The 14,496-nt window shown below is 41.5% G+C and overlaps 1 protein-coding gene across 7 annotated transcripts in view; it reads right to left on the bottom strand.

Moving 5' to 3' along the window:
• Positions 1–10,430: 10,430 nt before the first annotated feature.
• Positions 10,431–14,496, bottom strand: part of IL20RA (interleukin 20 receptor subunit alpha) — a 36,190-nt gene continuing 32,124 nt past the window's right edge. For all 7 annotated transcript variants that reach the window (XM_053904446.1, XM_019420467.2, XM_053904442.1 and 4 more), the window contains 2 exons: positions 13,541–13,680; positions 10,431–11,326 (listed from right to left, as the gene is read on the bottom strand). In XM_053904446.1, coding sequence (XP_053760421.1) covers positions 10,532–11,326; positions 13,541–13,680 — 935 coding nt within the window. In that variant the 3' untranslated portion in view covers positions 10,431–10,531. The remainder of the gene's footprint in view (positions 11,327–13,540; positions 13,681–14,496) is intronic.

Raw genomic sequence — 14,496 nt, 5'->3', positions numbered from 1 at the left:
AAGTATTTTTGTAGGATAAATGGACCCTAATTTTCTTTTTGATCGTACTCCCCTCATGGCCTTAACTTGTCTCCTTTCAATGGGACCTGATTGTGCCAACACAGAAGATAGTACTGCCTCTAGTGGATTCTTCATATTAGTTCCTTGACCTTGATTCTTCATTTTAGTTGCTTTATCTCCAGAAATGTCTCATTTTGGGTTTTTTATTCCTTTGCTAGAGATTATATGGAGCTTGGTCAAAGTTATAGTTAAAATTTCTCTGTTGCCTCCTGTCTCTCAACATTGTTCCTCTGCTATTTAAGTTTACTTATTTTCGAAAAGAGAGAGAGAGAGAAAGAGTATGAACGAGGGAAGGGCAGAGAGAGAGGGAGAGAGAGAATCCCAAGCAGGCTCCGTGCTGCCAGTGTGGAGCCCGGTGTGTGGCTTGAACCCACGGACCGTGAGATCATAACCTGAGCTGAAACCAAGAGTCAGATGCTTAACTGACTCTTGCCACCCAGGTGTCCCCCTCTGCTCTCTCTAAGTGCCCGCATTTCCCAAGGTTCTATCCTTGGTTTCCCTTTGCAGCCCACACACCTCCTCAGCCAATTCTTCCCCTCATTCTAATTTGTGAGAAGGGTTAATTCTTGAGTTCTAGCCTTTCCCCCAATTCTTCAACATATACTCCCGACCACCACCTTGGCATCTCCATATGTGCAGGTATCTTAAAGTTAGTATTCCCCAGACTAAACTCATGCTTTACTCCAAAATCCTAGCAAAACAAAAACAAATACAAAATAAAAAATAAAGCAGCCCCTCCCCTCTAAAACCCAAACAACTCACTTTCTCCTTCCATGCTCTCTCTTTTAAAGTAAAAGTGCCCCTTATTCACCATCACACAGTCATCCAGATTCAGTCAATTGGCATTTATTGGTTGCATCAAATCATGTCACTCTCCTGCATATAAAACTCTCTAGCGGCTTCCCACTGTCATTAAAATGTTCCCCAAACTCCTTACGGCCACCGCAAGGCTCCTGGTCTTTACCTGCCCCCGCCCTCATCTCCTTCCAGGCCCCTCCAGGTTCACTACACCCTGGCTGCCTTCTTTTTGACCTTTCCTTCCAAGTGCAAGTGTTTGTACATCTCAGAGACTTAGCACTTGCCCTTCCCTCAGCCAAGAACTCCTTTCTGTATTGTGCCATTCGTGTTATAACTAAAAGCTTATTGCTAAACCCAAGATCACCTATTCAATGTTTTCTTCCGGAAGTTTTATAGTTTTGCATTTTTAAAGTTAGGTCCATGATCCATTTTAATTTTTGTGAAGATTTCTGTCTAGAATCTTTTTTTTTTTTTTTTTGCATACAAATATCTAATTATTTCAATGCCATTTGTTGAATATATTATCCTTTCTCCATTGATCACCTTTATGTCTTGATCAAAGATCCGTTGAGATATTTGAATGGGTCTTTTTTGGGCACTAATTCATATAATTCTTTAAAAAAAATTTTTTTTAATGTTTATTTATTTTTGTGACAGAGAGAGACAGAGCATGAGCAGGGGAGGGGCAGAGAGAGAGGGAGACACAGAATCTGAAGCAGGCTCCAGGCTCTGAGCTGTCAGCACAGAGCCCGACACGGGGCTCAAACTCACGAACTGGATGATCATGACCTGAGCCAAAGTCGGACGCTTAACCGACTGAGCCACCCAGGCACCCCACTAATTCATATAATTCTTAAGATTCATATGTCCCATCAGGAAATATTTATTGAACAACTATTATATGATAGACACTGTTGTAGGTGCTGGAAGCATATCAGTAAAAATTAAATAAATAAATAAATAAATAAATAAATAAATATATATATATCCATGCATTAAAAAAATCCCTGCCTTCATGGAGTTTGTATTCTAGAAGTCAACTAATATATAACATATGAGAATATTTTTATTTTATTTATTTAATTTTCTAATTTTTTTATTTCATTATTTATTTTTAATTTTGTTTATTTTGAGAGAGAGTGACAGAGCAAGAGAGAGAAAGAGAGAGAGCATGTGCCTGTGGGAAAGGGCAGAGAGAGAGAGAGGAGGAGAGAGAATCCCAAGCAGGCTCCACACCATCAGCACGGAGTCCACTGAGGGCTCAGCCCCACAAACCCATGAGATCATGACCTGAGCTGAAATCAAGAGTCGGACACTCAACTGACTGAGCCACCGAGGGGCCCCCGAGAATAGTTTTAGTTATTCACATTTCTTTCCCAAGTAAGTACAGCACGCGCTTAAATGCCTGTATCTCCGTTTATGTTTCTCAAAGCATTTGTTCATCACGAATTTGAGCTCAGTGCTGCTCCCTGTGCAAGGTGCTGGGTATTTGCAGATGTGCCCTTCCCTCCCACCTCTCATTCCGTGTTCATTTCTTCTATCTGTTGGAAAAGCACACTACAGTTAATCCTTGAACAACGCAAGTGTTAGGGGCACCAGCTCCCTGCACAGTCGAAAATCCAAGTACAACTTTTGATCCTCCCAAAGTGTAACTGCTAATAGCCTACCGTTGATTAGAGGCCTTACCAATAACATAAGCAGTTGATGAACACATATTTTGTATGTTCTATGTGTTGTATACTGTATTCTTACAACAAAGTAAGCTAGAGGAAAGAAAATGTTATTAATATCACAAGGAAAATACATTTACACTACTGTACTCTATTTACTGAAAAAAATACGAATCTAAGTGGACTCATACAGTTCAGACCTGTGTTGTTCAAGGGTCAAATGTAATATAATTTTTAGATTTAGGCATATCTGAGATGTCGAGTGCAGTAAGACATGAAATACAGGCTGAATTATACTTCACAGCTCACTGTGATATTTCCAGCACAGAAACTCCATTCCAATGTTAATGGCCTTGGGGTTTTCTGGATAACTGGGATGAGAACAGATAATATTTATTCAGCTTGAAGGGTCATATAGACAATGTCTTCAAAATGTGAATTGCTCTTTCTTGATCACTTATTTGTACTTCATGGATATGTATTTGTCCTAGTAATATCCAGTCCTCGTTCAGAAGTCAGAAAGAGATTTACAGAAACAAGTTGCCTTCTGAGCCTTGTTTGTGTACAATAATCTTCTGACAACCCAGAAACCTAAGAAAAAAAAATAATGAAAGAGACTTGCTAAGCAGGAGAGCAGTGAAAAGGGAAAATTAAAAAAAGATGACATTTCTAGGCTCAACCTAATTTGGGGGAAAAGTGAAGGCTCAGAACCGTCTGTCTGGCTGAGAATTTCTAAGCTCCTATGTATCACATTGAAGGAAAGCTTGGTTCCCCTTAGCTACACAAAAAAGGCAGGTGTATGGTGATTTTTGGAAAAGAATGAGTTACTAGCTAGTGAACTACTTGGAAGAAAAAGGAGAAAAGAAATGGGGGCAAATAAAGATGATTCTAAATATTGTTTTTACATAGTAGATAATTGGAAGGTGGAAGAGACCTTAGAGACCATCTCTTCCAAACCCTTAGTTCCATGGAGGAATTCCCTCTGCAGAAGTCTTAGCAGCAACGAGCCTTTGTTGGAACGTTTCCTGTAACAGGGGACTTAGTGCTTCATCTGGTCAAGAATTAAGAGCTGCCCATTAATTATGGAAAGCAGTGAACTGAGTTCTAACTTGTAGCAACTCCCAGATAGGTGTTTTAATTCCATTCTCTGAAGCCACAAATGCATGTCTAATGTCTTCATTCATAGGAGGTCCTTTGCATATGGCAGCAATCTAGGCTTCACTAAGTTCTGGATTCCCCCCACCCTTCCCCTTATGTCCTGCCTACTAGACCCTCTTTGAGATGTTTTCTGTTGGTTAAAGCCTTTGTTAAAATACGATGCTCGGAATGAACATATGTTCCAGAATTTTGAGGGTTTAAATGATGGAGGTTTCTAAGAAGAAAGATCAACAAATGTCTTTATTGTACTTCTGTTAAATTTTGGGGGGGAGTAAAGTTAAATGTTTAAAGTTTATCATTATGCCTGAATTAAAGGTGTTCAACTTACAGGTGTTGTTGAGCCTCTGACTCATGACCTCAGGGTGGAGAGTTCAAGCCCTGCACTGGGTTTGAAGATTACGGGAAACCAACAACAACAACAACAACAAACAGTCTGTAACTTCACAAATCTCTCACTTTGGAAGCTGGTGGCAACAAGCTGGCAGGAAATACGGGACTTAGGAAAAGCAAACACACTCTATTTGCTAATGATCACTAAACATTTGTAACCAAGGTAAGCTTATCACAGAAAGGTAAGCTGCTCAAGTGTAAGGGCAGAACATTTAAAAATCCTAACCTTCTTTCTTGCACGCTAAAATCAGTTAACAGAGATCAACTATTAGCTGCTACAGAAGGAAGGGATTTGTTTACACTATGTGATTTTTGTCAGAGTGACTGCTTGACTGCCTGCCTGTCCGAGATTTTATTACTTATTAACTCATGATTCCCAGTGAGTAGGAGAAGGCGCTTGGATTTCTAAAGTTTGCGTGAGGCTGGTGTCCTCATTTTTCTGCCAGGGCTCTGGTATTCGTTCTTTGGATAATAGCAGTTCTCAGCAAAGCCAAGGTTTTCCACGCATGCCCTTCACTGTGCACACCCAATTAACGAACGTTTAATTTCTGGTTTCAGATTTTGGACATAATCAAAACGTTGGATACTGAGAAGCTTTGTAAACAGAATATGACCGTACGTGTACTTGTTTCTGACTTCCGAGGGATGACGTCTAACAGCTCTCAGATTGCAAATGCCTGGACCAATGGCACAAGGCTGACACTGATTATGGAACCCATGAGAATGCACAAAATTCAGGAACTCTGGGGCTCTGTTATTGTTTTTTTTTTTTAAACGAAATATTCATACATTAGTGTTTGTGGAACATATATACTCAGTTTAAAGGAGAATTACCAAAGAAATACCCAGTTTCTTCCCATGTTTAAAGAGAACATTGAACCAATTCCACCAAAGCTCTGTGAGCCCCATGTGCACCCCCAGCCCGCGGGGGAACTGCGGTCCTGAACTTCCATGTTAATTATTTCCTTGCCTTTCTTTTCTTTTCTTTCTTCTTTCCATCCTCCCTTCCTTCCTTCCTTTCTTTTTTTTAAGCCCTACCCCAACCTGGGGCTTGAACTCCCCTCCCTGAGATCAAGAGTCGCAGGCTTTCCCTGCTGAGCCAGCCAGGCATGCCCCGTCTTTGCCTTTCTTTATATACTTTTTACCACATATATATGAATAGTGTTTAATTTTGTAAGTTTTGGGACTTTATGTAGATGGATTTATCCTCTGTATAGTCTTCTAGGAATCACTGTTTTTTTAAAAAAAATTTTTTTTTAACATTTATTTATTTTTGAGACAGAGAGAATGAACAGGGGAGGGTCAGAGAAAGAGGGAGACACAGAATCTGAAGCAGGCTCCAGGCTCTGAGCTGTCAGCACAGAGCCCGACACGGGGCTTGAACCCACCGACCGCGAGATCATGACCTGAGCCGAAGTCGGCTGCTTAACTGACTGAGCCACCCAGGCGCCCCTAGGAATCACTGTTTTTGTTCAACATGTTTGTGAGAATCATTCATGTTTCATGCATAGGTATACTTGATTCATTTTCATTGCTTTATCCTGATGATAAATATTAGTGTTTCTTCAAGGTTTCTTTTTTTTTCTTCAATGAATAATACTTCTATGCAAATTTTTGCATATGTCTCCTGGCGCTCTGTCCATTGCTGACATTTATCAAGCACTTATTTTTGTCTCAGGCACTGTTCCAAGCACTTTCAATGTATTGATTTATTTAAACCTTCCACAACCCTATGTGGTAGGTATAATTATTATCCCCATTTCACAGATGAGGGAGTTTGGTCCAAAGAGGTTAAGTAACCTGCCTGAGGTGAGAAGCCTGAGAAGAGACAGGGCTGGACTTTGGACCGAGCTTCTTAGCTATAGAGTCTATCCTAGTCAGTACAACATCCTGATCCTTGTGCTAATCAATCACTCAGGTAATTTGAAAAATTCTAGGGTTTCGTTTTGTTTTGTTTTCATTTGTTCACGTGTATCTTTGTTAGTCAAATTGTTAGTAAGATGGGTCAATTGTTAGTCAATTTTGTTAGCAAATTCTTTTAGAAGCACAAAGTCAACGAATTTAGTAAAGATCCCATGCCTCCCTTTTGGGGGTTGGGATTAAAATTCCCATTGTTTCTCTCCCCCCGCCCCCCCCCCCCCCCCCGCCCCAACATCTAATATCCCAAAGTATCTGCATTTTGAATCAATTTCAGAATGGGGAAGAATGTACTTCATGAAAAGAAGGATTACTATGTAAACTATCTTAACTGTATGAGGCTTTGAAGACCAGTGGCTAATTTATATGTCCCACAGATATCAGTTTCAGTGGCAGGCAAATGGTGGATGGTATTTATTCCCATCAGTGTTCATTATCTCAACGGCCTGCGTATGAAAACATAAACATGAGCCATATGTACGTCTTCTGAGTTGGTGGGAAGCCTCCAAGTACGACCTAATCCAGAGAATAACAGGTTGAGAAATCAAAAGAAATCTGCTGAGGAAGTAAGGGAGAAAATACCTCATTTGCTTCCAAATTTAGCAAAGAGTCAGAGACAGGTCTTAGATAGAAACACGGACAGTCATTCGTGAGGACAGAAGGAGCCTCCCTCTACCTGCACAAAGACAACATAATGCAACAGCCCTCACCTCTTTCTGAAGCCTCGGATGTAGCAATATGAACCTTAACCTGGCATCTTTACTGGCATTCAGAAAGGAAAATCAACTGGAAAATCTGTTACAGACTAAAACTAGCAAAGCAAGAAAGAAATCTCGCAGCTTTTACAGGTAAAGGAGACTGGAGAAATATCAGTGAGAAACATGAGTGCTTATCCAGGCTTAATAGTGCAAGCAAGGTTGTCTTCAACCACTTTCACCGAAGGTCCTGAAGACTTCAGGAGGAGAGTAGTAGGAGCCAAGCACAGAGGAGGCCAATACCTCAAAGGGCAGATAAATGACCACCTAATAATCAACCAGCCGCTCTGCAGAGGTAGTGATTTTCAGGAAATGACATTTTGGAAAGGTTCAGTTATCTCTAAAGGATTCACGGCACTTTGCTCTTAACATCTCCAATTTTTGGTTGCTGTTTGACTAAAACAATTTTAAAGCGTTAAATTTAGAAAAAAGAGTTCACAATCTGCCATTTCAACAGTTTCTAGTTTGATTAAGACTGATGCTTCATAAAGTTAATCCAAGCATAGTTAAAATAAGATTGTTATATTTTTTGAGTGAAAAGAGCAAGTTATAAAAGAGTTCAATATGATCCCTCTTTTTGGGAAAAGCATATACCTATAAACATGGAGAGTATCTGGAAAATTCTACGCCAAGATTTATCAACCTAGGCACTATTGACATTTTGTACAAGGGAACTCTCTGTTCCGGGCGACTCCCCTGTGCATGGGAGGAAGGTTAGCAGTATTCCTGGCCTCTCCCCTGACATTAACAGCACCTTTCCCCTGAGTCCTGAGGATCAAACATGTCTCCAGCCATTGCGAAATGTCCCCTGGGGGGTGAAATCATTCCCAGGTGAGCATCATTTCTCTACCTTAATGTGTTTACAGCAGTTAGACCTGGGATGGTAGATCATAGGTAACTTTTATCCTTCTCCCCTTTATTTCTAGTGACTGCACACTGAATATGTGTATTTATCTTCTATAGTGAAAAATAAGAACTACCATTAAAATACCTTTCACCATGGCACTCTTTGGTAAAAAATTATGGGCACATGCTTTGGAGCAAGGTCTTTGGAAAAAAAGAAAAAAAAAAAGACATAAAGCTAGAAGATTTATGGAAGATTTCATGAAGGGAACCACAAAGAAAATAGAGAAAAACAGTTCTTCCAAGAATTCCTCTGCAAAAATTCATCTCCAGACAGGAGGGTGGTAATGTGTGGGCCAGAAAGAATTTGATTTGTGATCTGGGTGTACCGATTCACGCTGATGGAGCCCTTTCTTCAATGTTCTCATTAGATTTACCATGCTGGACAGACTTGCGCTCTGGGCTGTACAACTAGTTTTTCTCTGCATTAATTTCCTTGAGCTCAGCCCGGGAGCACCAGATCTTTCCCATGTTGTAGGCTGAGGGGTAAGTGTCCCTCTTCACGTCCTTCCTTCCCATACACATGATGTGGCACTAGATTTCACTCACTTTGTAGATGTATTTTCATTCACCCAATTTAGAATTTATGGCGTGCAGAAATAGAGCCGCTAATTGTTTTCACAAGAAAAACTTACCCAATGTGGAAGAGGTAGAAACAACAAAATTTTTAAAATGCTCACTACTTCTGACACGCTTAGGATGGCAAGAGATGATGTAAACGCTACTCAGAATTAGATTCCCTTTTATAAAACCACTGACGATTTCACTCTGAAGGCATAAAGGAGGGAGCAAGTTAATGATTGTACTTTTAGGTAAGAAAAACAGGGTGAGGCAAACTCTACCTTGGAGTTGAAACAGTCATGTCTAAATGGCCTGTCTTTCTGGAGCCGAGCACACGTTCTGGCAGTTAACAGTAAGTACACAGTGCTCCCTACACACCAGACACTGTTCTAGGTGCTTCTATGGTCCCCTCTTTTCATCTCAAAACAGCCCTAAGGGAGTTGTTATCCTGATTTCATAGACGAGGACACTGTAGGACACAGCAGGTACTCAAATAAATCTTTTGTGAATAAAACCAATAAGCCAAGCCATCATCAATCACTTTGTTCTCTTTCTGCTTTTGATAACGACTCATTCTTTCCTACTCCTGAACCTCTTTTACAGTTAGTGTTAGAAATTTGGTCTTCAAAACCAGCAGAATCATGTCTACAGGGGTTGAGAGGAACAGGACACTCTAGTTAATAGGATTATGGTCTAAATTAAATCATGAGCTCAGAAACTGTTCGGATTTGTGGACAATCTCAAAAGACCACGACTCCAGAATTCATCTCTCCTCCCAGGGTTGTCTGCCTGTGCCAGAAATATAAAGAGGCAAATATGGATGATACCTGTTTTCCTGCGAGAGCATCAGTGGATTAGGAGTTCATGATTAAAACAAATATTTATTAAGGTAAAATAATATGATATTGCTGTTCCTGCAGGTCAAAAACTGTCAAATGTCTATGATTTTATATGGTTCAACTTCATAGATTCTGTCGTATTTTAATGCATTGGCTGCAGAGTTTAATTTTCTAGGTGAATGGTAAAGGAGAGGAAACTGGTTACTGGAAATTAACTAGGTTGGTAGTGTTTTATAGTATATTTTATTTTTCTTACAGTAAATTGTGTCAAATTTTAATACGTTCTCCCCTACATATTTATTTAACTTCTTTCTTTTGTATATCTTTGTTTGTTTATTGATTTTAAAATTATGTAGATAGGGGATATTCATTCATACATACTCCAAGGAATGTTTGAGGCATTGCTCATTCAGATAGAATATTTCATATTATAATAGTAACGTAGTGTTTCAGCTGCTAAACATGTTTCAATTTATAGACTACGTAAATATCTTTTTAAGGGCACATTTCCAAGGGCACCTGGGTGACTTAATTGGTTAAGTGCTCAACTCTTGACCTCAACTCAGGTCGTAATCTCAGGGTCATGAGTTCAAGCCCTGCGCTGGGCTCTGCACTAGATGTGAAACCTGATTAAAAAAAAAAAAGAAAAAGAAAAAGAAAACAAAGAAAAAGAGAAAAGGCACATTTCTAGAAATAAATGTACTGTTCTATCACAAAAGGTGGCATTTTCTTTCAGGTTAGTCCCCTACTAAAAAGTGCCTATTAAGTTACTGAGAGGACATTTTCTGACTACAAAATCATAATAACAATTTATCTTTACACTCCAGAAGTTCTCACAAAATATGAATATGGCCACTTAAAGTAGCCAAAAGCATGTAATTTCAAGGTCTGTGCCTGATTTGCTCACTCTGAACTCGGATTATTACGACTGAACGGGGGGTTGGTGTCCTTAAATGTGACCAACTGACCACCAACTTAGTGGTATTTGTATGTTTTCAGTACTTCCTTGCTCTGACAATAATCCAAATTCTAAAAGAAGAGTAATATTTCTAAAATGAATGGTCTTCATGAGATATTTTTCTACAGTGCTATATGCTTGTCAAGTGCCCGGAAAAATAATTGCAGAAGTAGGCTTGTTACACAATAATAAACAGAGAGGCCATACATAGCACACTCACCTGCGGGAATTCTTTATCCGATTTGGCAAACATTTTTGAATGCACACAAAAAATGAGCCGGCCACTGCATTCCAGATACCGGCTCCCCCCCCCATATCTATATGAGACCCCCATGCATGACCCAACTCCCTTATGAGGCAGGATGAAACCAGTCCTGTGAGAGCAGAGAAGAAATAAGTACTTCTCACTGACAAATCTGAGTCACATTTCTTTTATCCCGCATACTTTATTTTTCAGTCCCTTATACGTTTGCACCCATGTGCCTTGTAACAGCAGGGGTGTGGCAAAGGGAAGTTTGGGTGTCAGTCTTCCATCTGCACATAGAGTCCCCATTCCTCCATAAATTTCAGGAGGTCGGTTTCGTTGTCTTCCGACGGCTTGTCTGGAGCCTGCTCCTCATACAGTCTAGACAAAAGGCCCTCCTCCACGAGCTCCTTGGACTCAGGCCGCTTGCCTCCCTCTGAGCCATGTTCAAAGCTAGGGAAGGACGGTATGCACAGCCTGCCGGTCCGAGGGTCCCAATCCACCAGTGTGGTCGACGGCTCTTCCTCTCGCTCCTCTTCTGTGCCCACGTGCTCCTGCAGCAACTGGTCCAGGTCTCGGAGCTGAGGGGCATACGAATACAGTGGTGCCTGGGGGCTCACGTCTGCCAAAGCAGCCTGTTGCTCAAAGAATGTTCCTTGTAGGGACACCTTCTCCTGCAAATTGAGCTCAGGGCCGCCAGGCCCCACACAAACGTCGGCAGCTCTTACATCATATTTGTATTCAACAACTGCCTTCTCGGTGGGTATTGCTCTGCCTGGTGACCCTTGCTGGGTTAGGGAAGTGCCCTGGGTGCTTTCCCCAGAGTCGCAGGAAATGTCCACCAGATGTGAAGCATACCCTAAGTGTTTCACCTCCGTTTCCGCCTGACGCGGCCGCTGGTCCCCACTGGGCTCATCCCCGTCCGACCCAGCGTCGCTCTTTTCCACTACGTGTCTCATATCCTTATGAGAAATTTTAGAATCCTCCAAAATATTGAGGGTGATAAAATTAATCACAATTTTTTCAGCAGGTACAAAGAATCTTTTGTCAAATTCATTTCCATAAATCAAAATCTATAAAGAGAGAAGAGAATGGTTTTCACCTTTTCACTTGAGAAAGACATGAAAAACAGCTGTTAAGTAGAACTTATACTGTCATCAGATAGTTTTAAAGACCTATTCTTACCCACTCATGGAAGTGAAAGCTATTCTTGGAATAAACAGAAAGCCTCATTCATGGAGGCAAGAGACCCAAGACACGAAAAAGGCATTGGAAGTGAAAAGTGGTTCCCTGGGTGAGTGTTTATCCGACCCAAGGATCAGGGTGAGACAGTGCCCTTCCCTCCCTGGCTGAGGGAGTTCAGGGGAATTATTTAATTTCTTGAGTCTCAGTTGTTAATTCCGTAAAATCTGGATTTCTGCCACGTGAGAAGTGGTGAGGACCGAGTGAGCCAGTTTTGAAACTGCTTTGTTAATTATGGGTGATGACGTATTTCTTAGTTAGCTATGGTTCCCCAGGTTACCAGCCCTGTGTTGGATATACTCCGGACATGAGATGTGGGCGGGCATGAAAACTGCATGTAAAAAAAGAAATACGCACATGAGTAGGGATGGTTTTACTCATTCCCCGGATACCACTCTAATCACAGTATAATGAGGCCAAAAAGGGAAATTCATCTGCCTGTTTATGGCAGATAGAGAAGCTCTAAATCGTGTCAGGGAAACTGGTTTGAGGTTAAAATTGTGCTGGGGCTATGTGGAATGTGACTGTTTAGATGGCAAGTCATGAATTATGTGACAATCCTCATTGCCCACCCCATGAAGTGATTCCATCCAACACCACAAAATATGACATTCAGGGGCGCCTGGGTGGCTCAGCGGGTTGAGCGTCCAACTCTTGATTTCGGCTCAGGTCATGATCCCAGGGTTGTGGGATTGAGCCCCATGTTGGGCTCTGCACTGAGCTTGGAGCCTGCTTAAGGTCCCCCCACCTCTCTCCCTCTGCCCCTCCCCGACTCGCTTGAATGCAAGCACGCTCTCTCTCTCTCTCTCTCTTAAAAAAAAAAGACAAAATACGACATTCAGCCTCATTCCTTTACAAAATTTTGGTTCCAGAAAGCCACTTGTGATCAATTCTCTTATGAATTATCCTCCCAGGAAAGGTCTCCCTGTGCCATTAGGAAGCTAACTCTAAAGCCTAAAAGCAGGCAGAATAATAGAAACATTGAAATGCCAAACTAACAGCTTGCGTTGCGTACATGGATGCATTGTGCATATGTGAACATATATTTTAATAACAGGCAAAGAACCCATTTTATCATTGAAATATGCCCAGCCCTTCAGAGCCCTTCAGTGCGCAGTCCAGAAGCATAAGGTTTACTCCTTCTTCTTCTATTTTCTTGCTCTCCTTGCTGTGAATGATTGTCCTGGCCATTTTCCTCCTATGTTTTCCACTCCATGCCTGTCTCTGGCCCTGCATCCCACTCTCCTCTTTTAGACTCTCCCCTTGGCTCCCCTGGACAACTGCCACAGTCTCCTAGCTGCTCTCCTTGTTTCTAGTCTTACTCCCTCCAAAGCTGTCTGAGACCCACCATCCAGTTGGATCTAAAACCCGATATTGACCATGAAGCTTCCTACTCAAAACCCCACAGAGATTTCTCCTTGCCAACAGAATGTAAAATCGAAGCCCCTTAGAATAACATCCCGATTCTCCTGTCCCCTGGCCCTAACACCCCCTCTCCACTTTCACTTCTGTAGCTCCTCATCAGCAACTGTATGGTTCAGCAAGATCATGTGGTTTTCCAAACATCTGCTCACGTTGGTCCCTGCTGGTTTCTCTGCCAGCAGTAGGTGCCCTCTTACTCCCCTTTCATAACCAAGGCAGGGCATAAAGCTTCTCCTGGACCCCAATGTGGGGTTCAGTGCCCTGCCTGTGTCCCCAGAGTCCTCAGTGCCTGCTTTCATCTTAACCTTCACATACCATTTTGAAATTCGAGTCCTCAACTGAACTTGAACGTCTGGAAGGGCATAGATCGTGACTTAATTTATTTGTGTACCTCAAGACCTGGTCTAATCTGCTCATTAAACCTAAAATCTTTGTCAAAGCTGAGGAATCTTTCTCTTTCGTTATGTTAGTGAGTTAACCTAGTGCCAAAGTGTTTCTTTTTTAATTAATTAACTCTTTAAACTCACCCTGCTTATAAAAGGAATGTGTCTGTTCTAGAGCCTCATTTTCTACTCTGCTGAAAGTGAGTGGTTATAATGACTCCTGCCACACTGAGCACTCACCAAATTTGCTGGGTGTTTCTCTTTGCCAACATGGATATATCTGTACATGGAGTAGCCCATCACAGAAAAAATAAACACGGCAACAGATATGGGCAAAACATACCAGAAGATGATTTTAACCTTCAATGCTGATGTTTGATCTGTAAAAAAAAGAAGAGGGATAGATAGTTGTGATGCGGTATGGTGGGAAAACATTGGCAATGTCATGAGGCTTTGGGCCGGTTACTTACATTTAGGAATTCAGTCTTATTTATTAATTGAGAAGCTTGAACTAAATGTGATAAGGGGTTTCAGAATTCTTACTCTTTGACAATAGGTGGTCTTAGGGAATCATCTGGACTTACGGATGCCTTAACAACCCCATCAGCAGACATTCCAACATTTTATGTCTGGCTATGAGATTGATGCTGGGTCTTATATATCTGAAGCTAAGTGTGTCTAACATTCAGACAACTCATACACTTTAAGCCAACCCACAAAACCCTCTTGATAGGATCCCATTAAGCTGCCCCACTTTTCCATATACTCATTGGACTCAATCTTTTCCATAGACTCAGCAGAAGACAGGAATGTATGGCATCACCTTGTGTGTTATTAATAGAACCATCCTCGAGCGGGTTGGCTAGACTTTCTGGGTAGGGAGCTTGGGATGTGTGTAGGGAGGTGGCTGAGCTGGTGTGTGTGAGGATGGCAGTAACTCCTTTCCAGGTCCTGTTGCACTGTCGGTTCATGATGGATGAAAGTCCATAGGGGACTGGAAAGACCTGGTGAACAGCTTTTGAGAAAGCAGTCCTGGCCCACCATCAATCAGACTATACAGTTGTGAATAGGGCTTATTGTGACTAACTTATATTTGTTGCACTCCTGTAGGATACTAGAAGTTGTGATGGATATTTTTCTGTCCCCATTTGGCTAATCCATGGTACCCAGCTCTTTGATGCGATATTCTAGATGTT

Source organism: Panthera pardus, unplaced genomic scaffold (assembly GCF_024362965.1).
Source record: "Panthera pardus isolate Hobbes unplaced genomic scaffold, ASM2436296v1 HiC_scaffold_17, whole genome shotgun sequence".
Lineage (NCBI taxonomy): Eukaryota > Metazoa > Chordata > Mammalia > Carnivora > Felidae > Panthera > Panthera pardus.
This window is presented reverse-complemented; position numbering and strand designations above follow the sequence as displayed.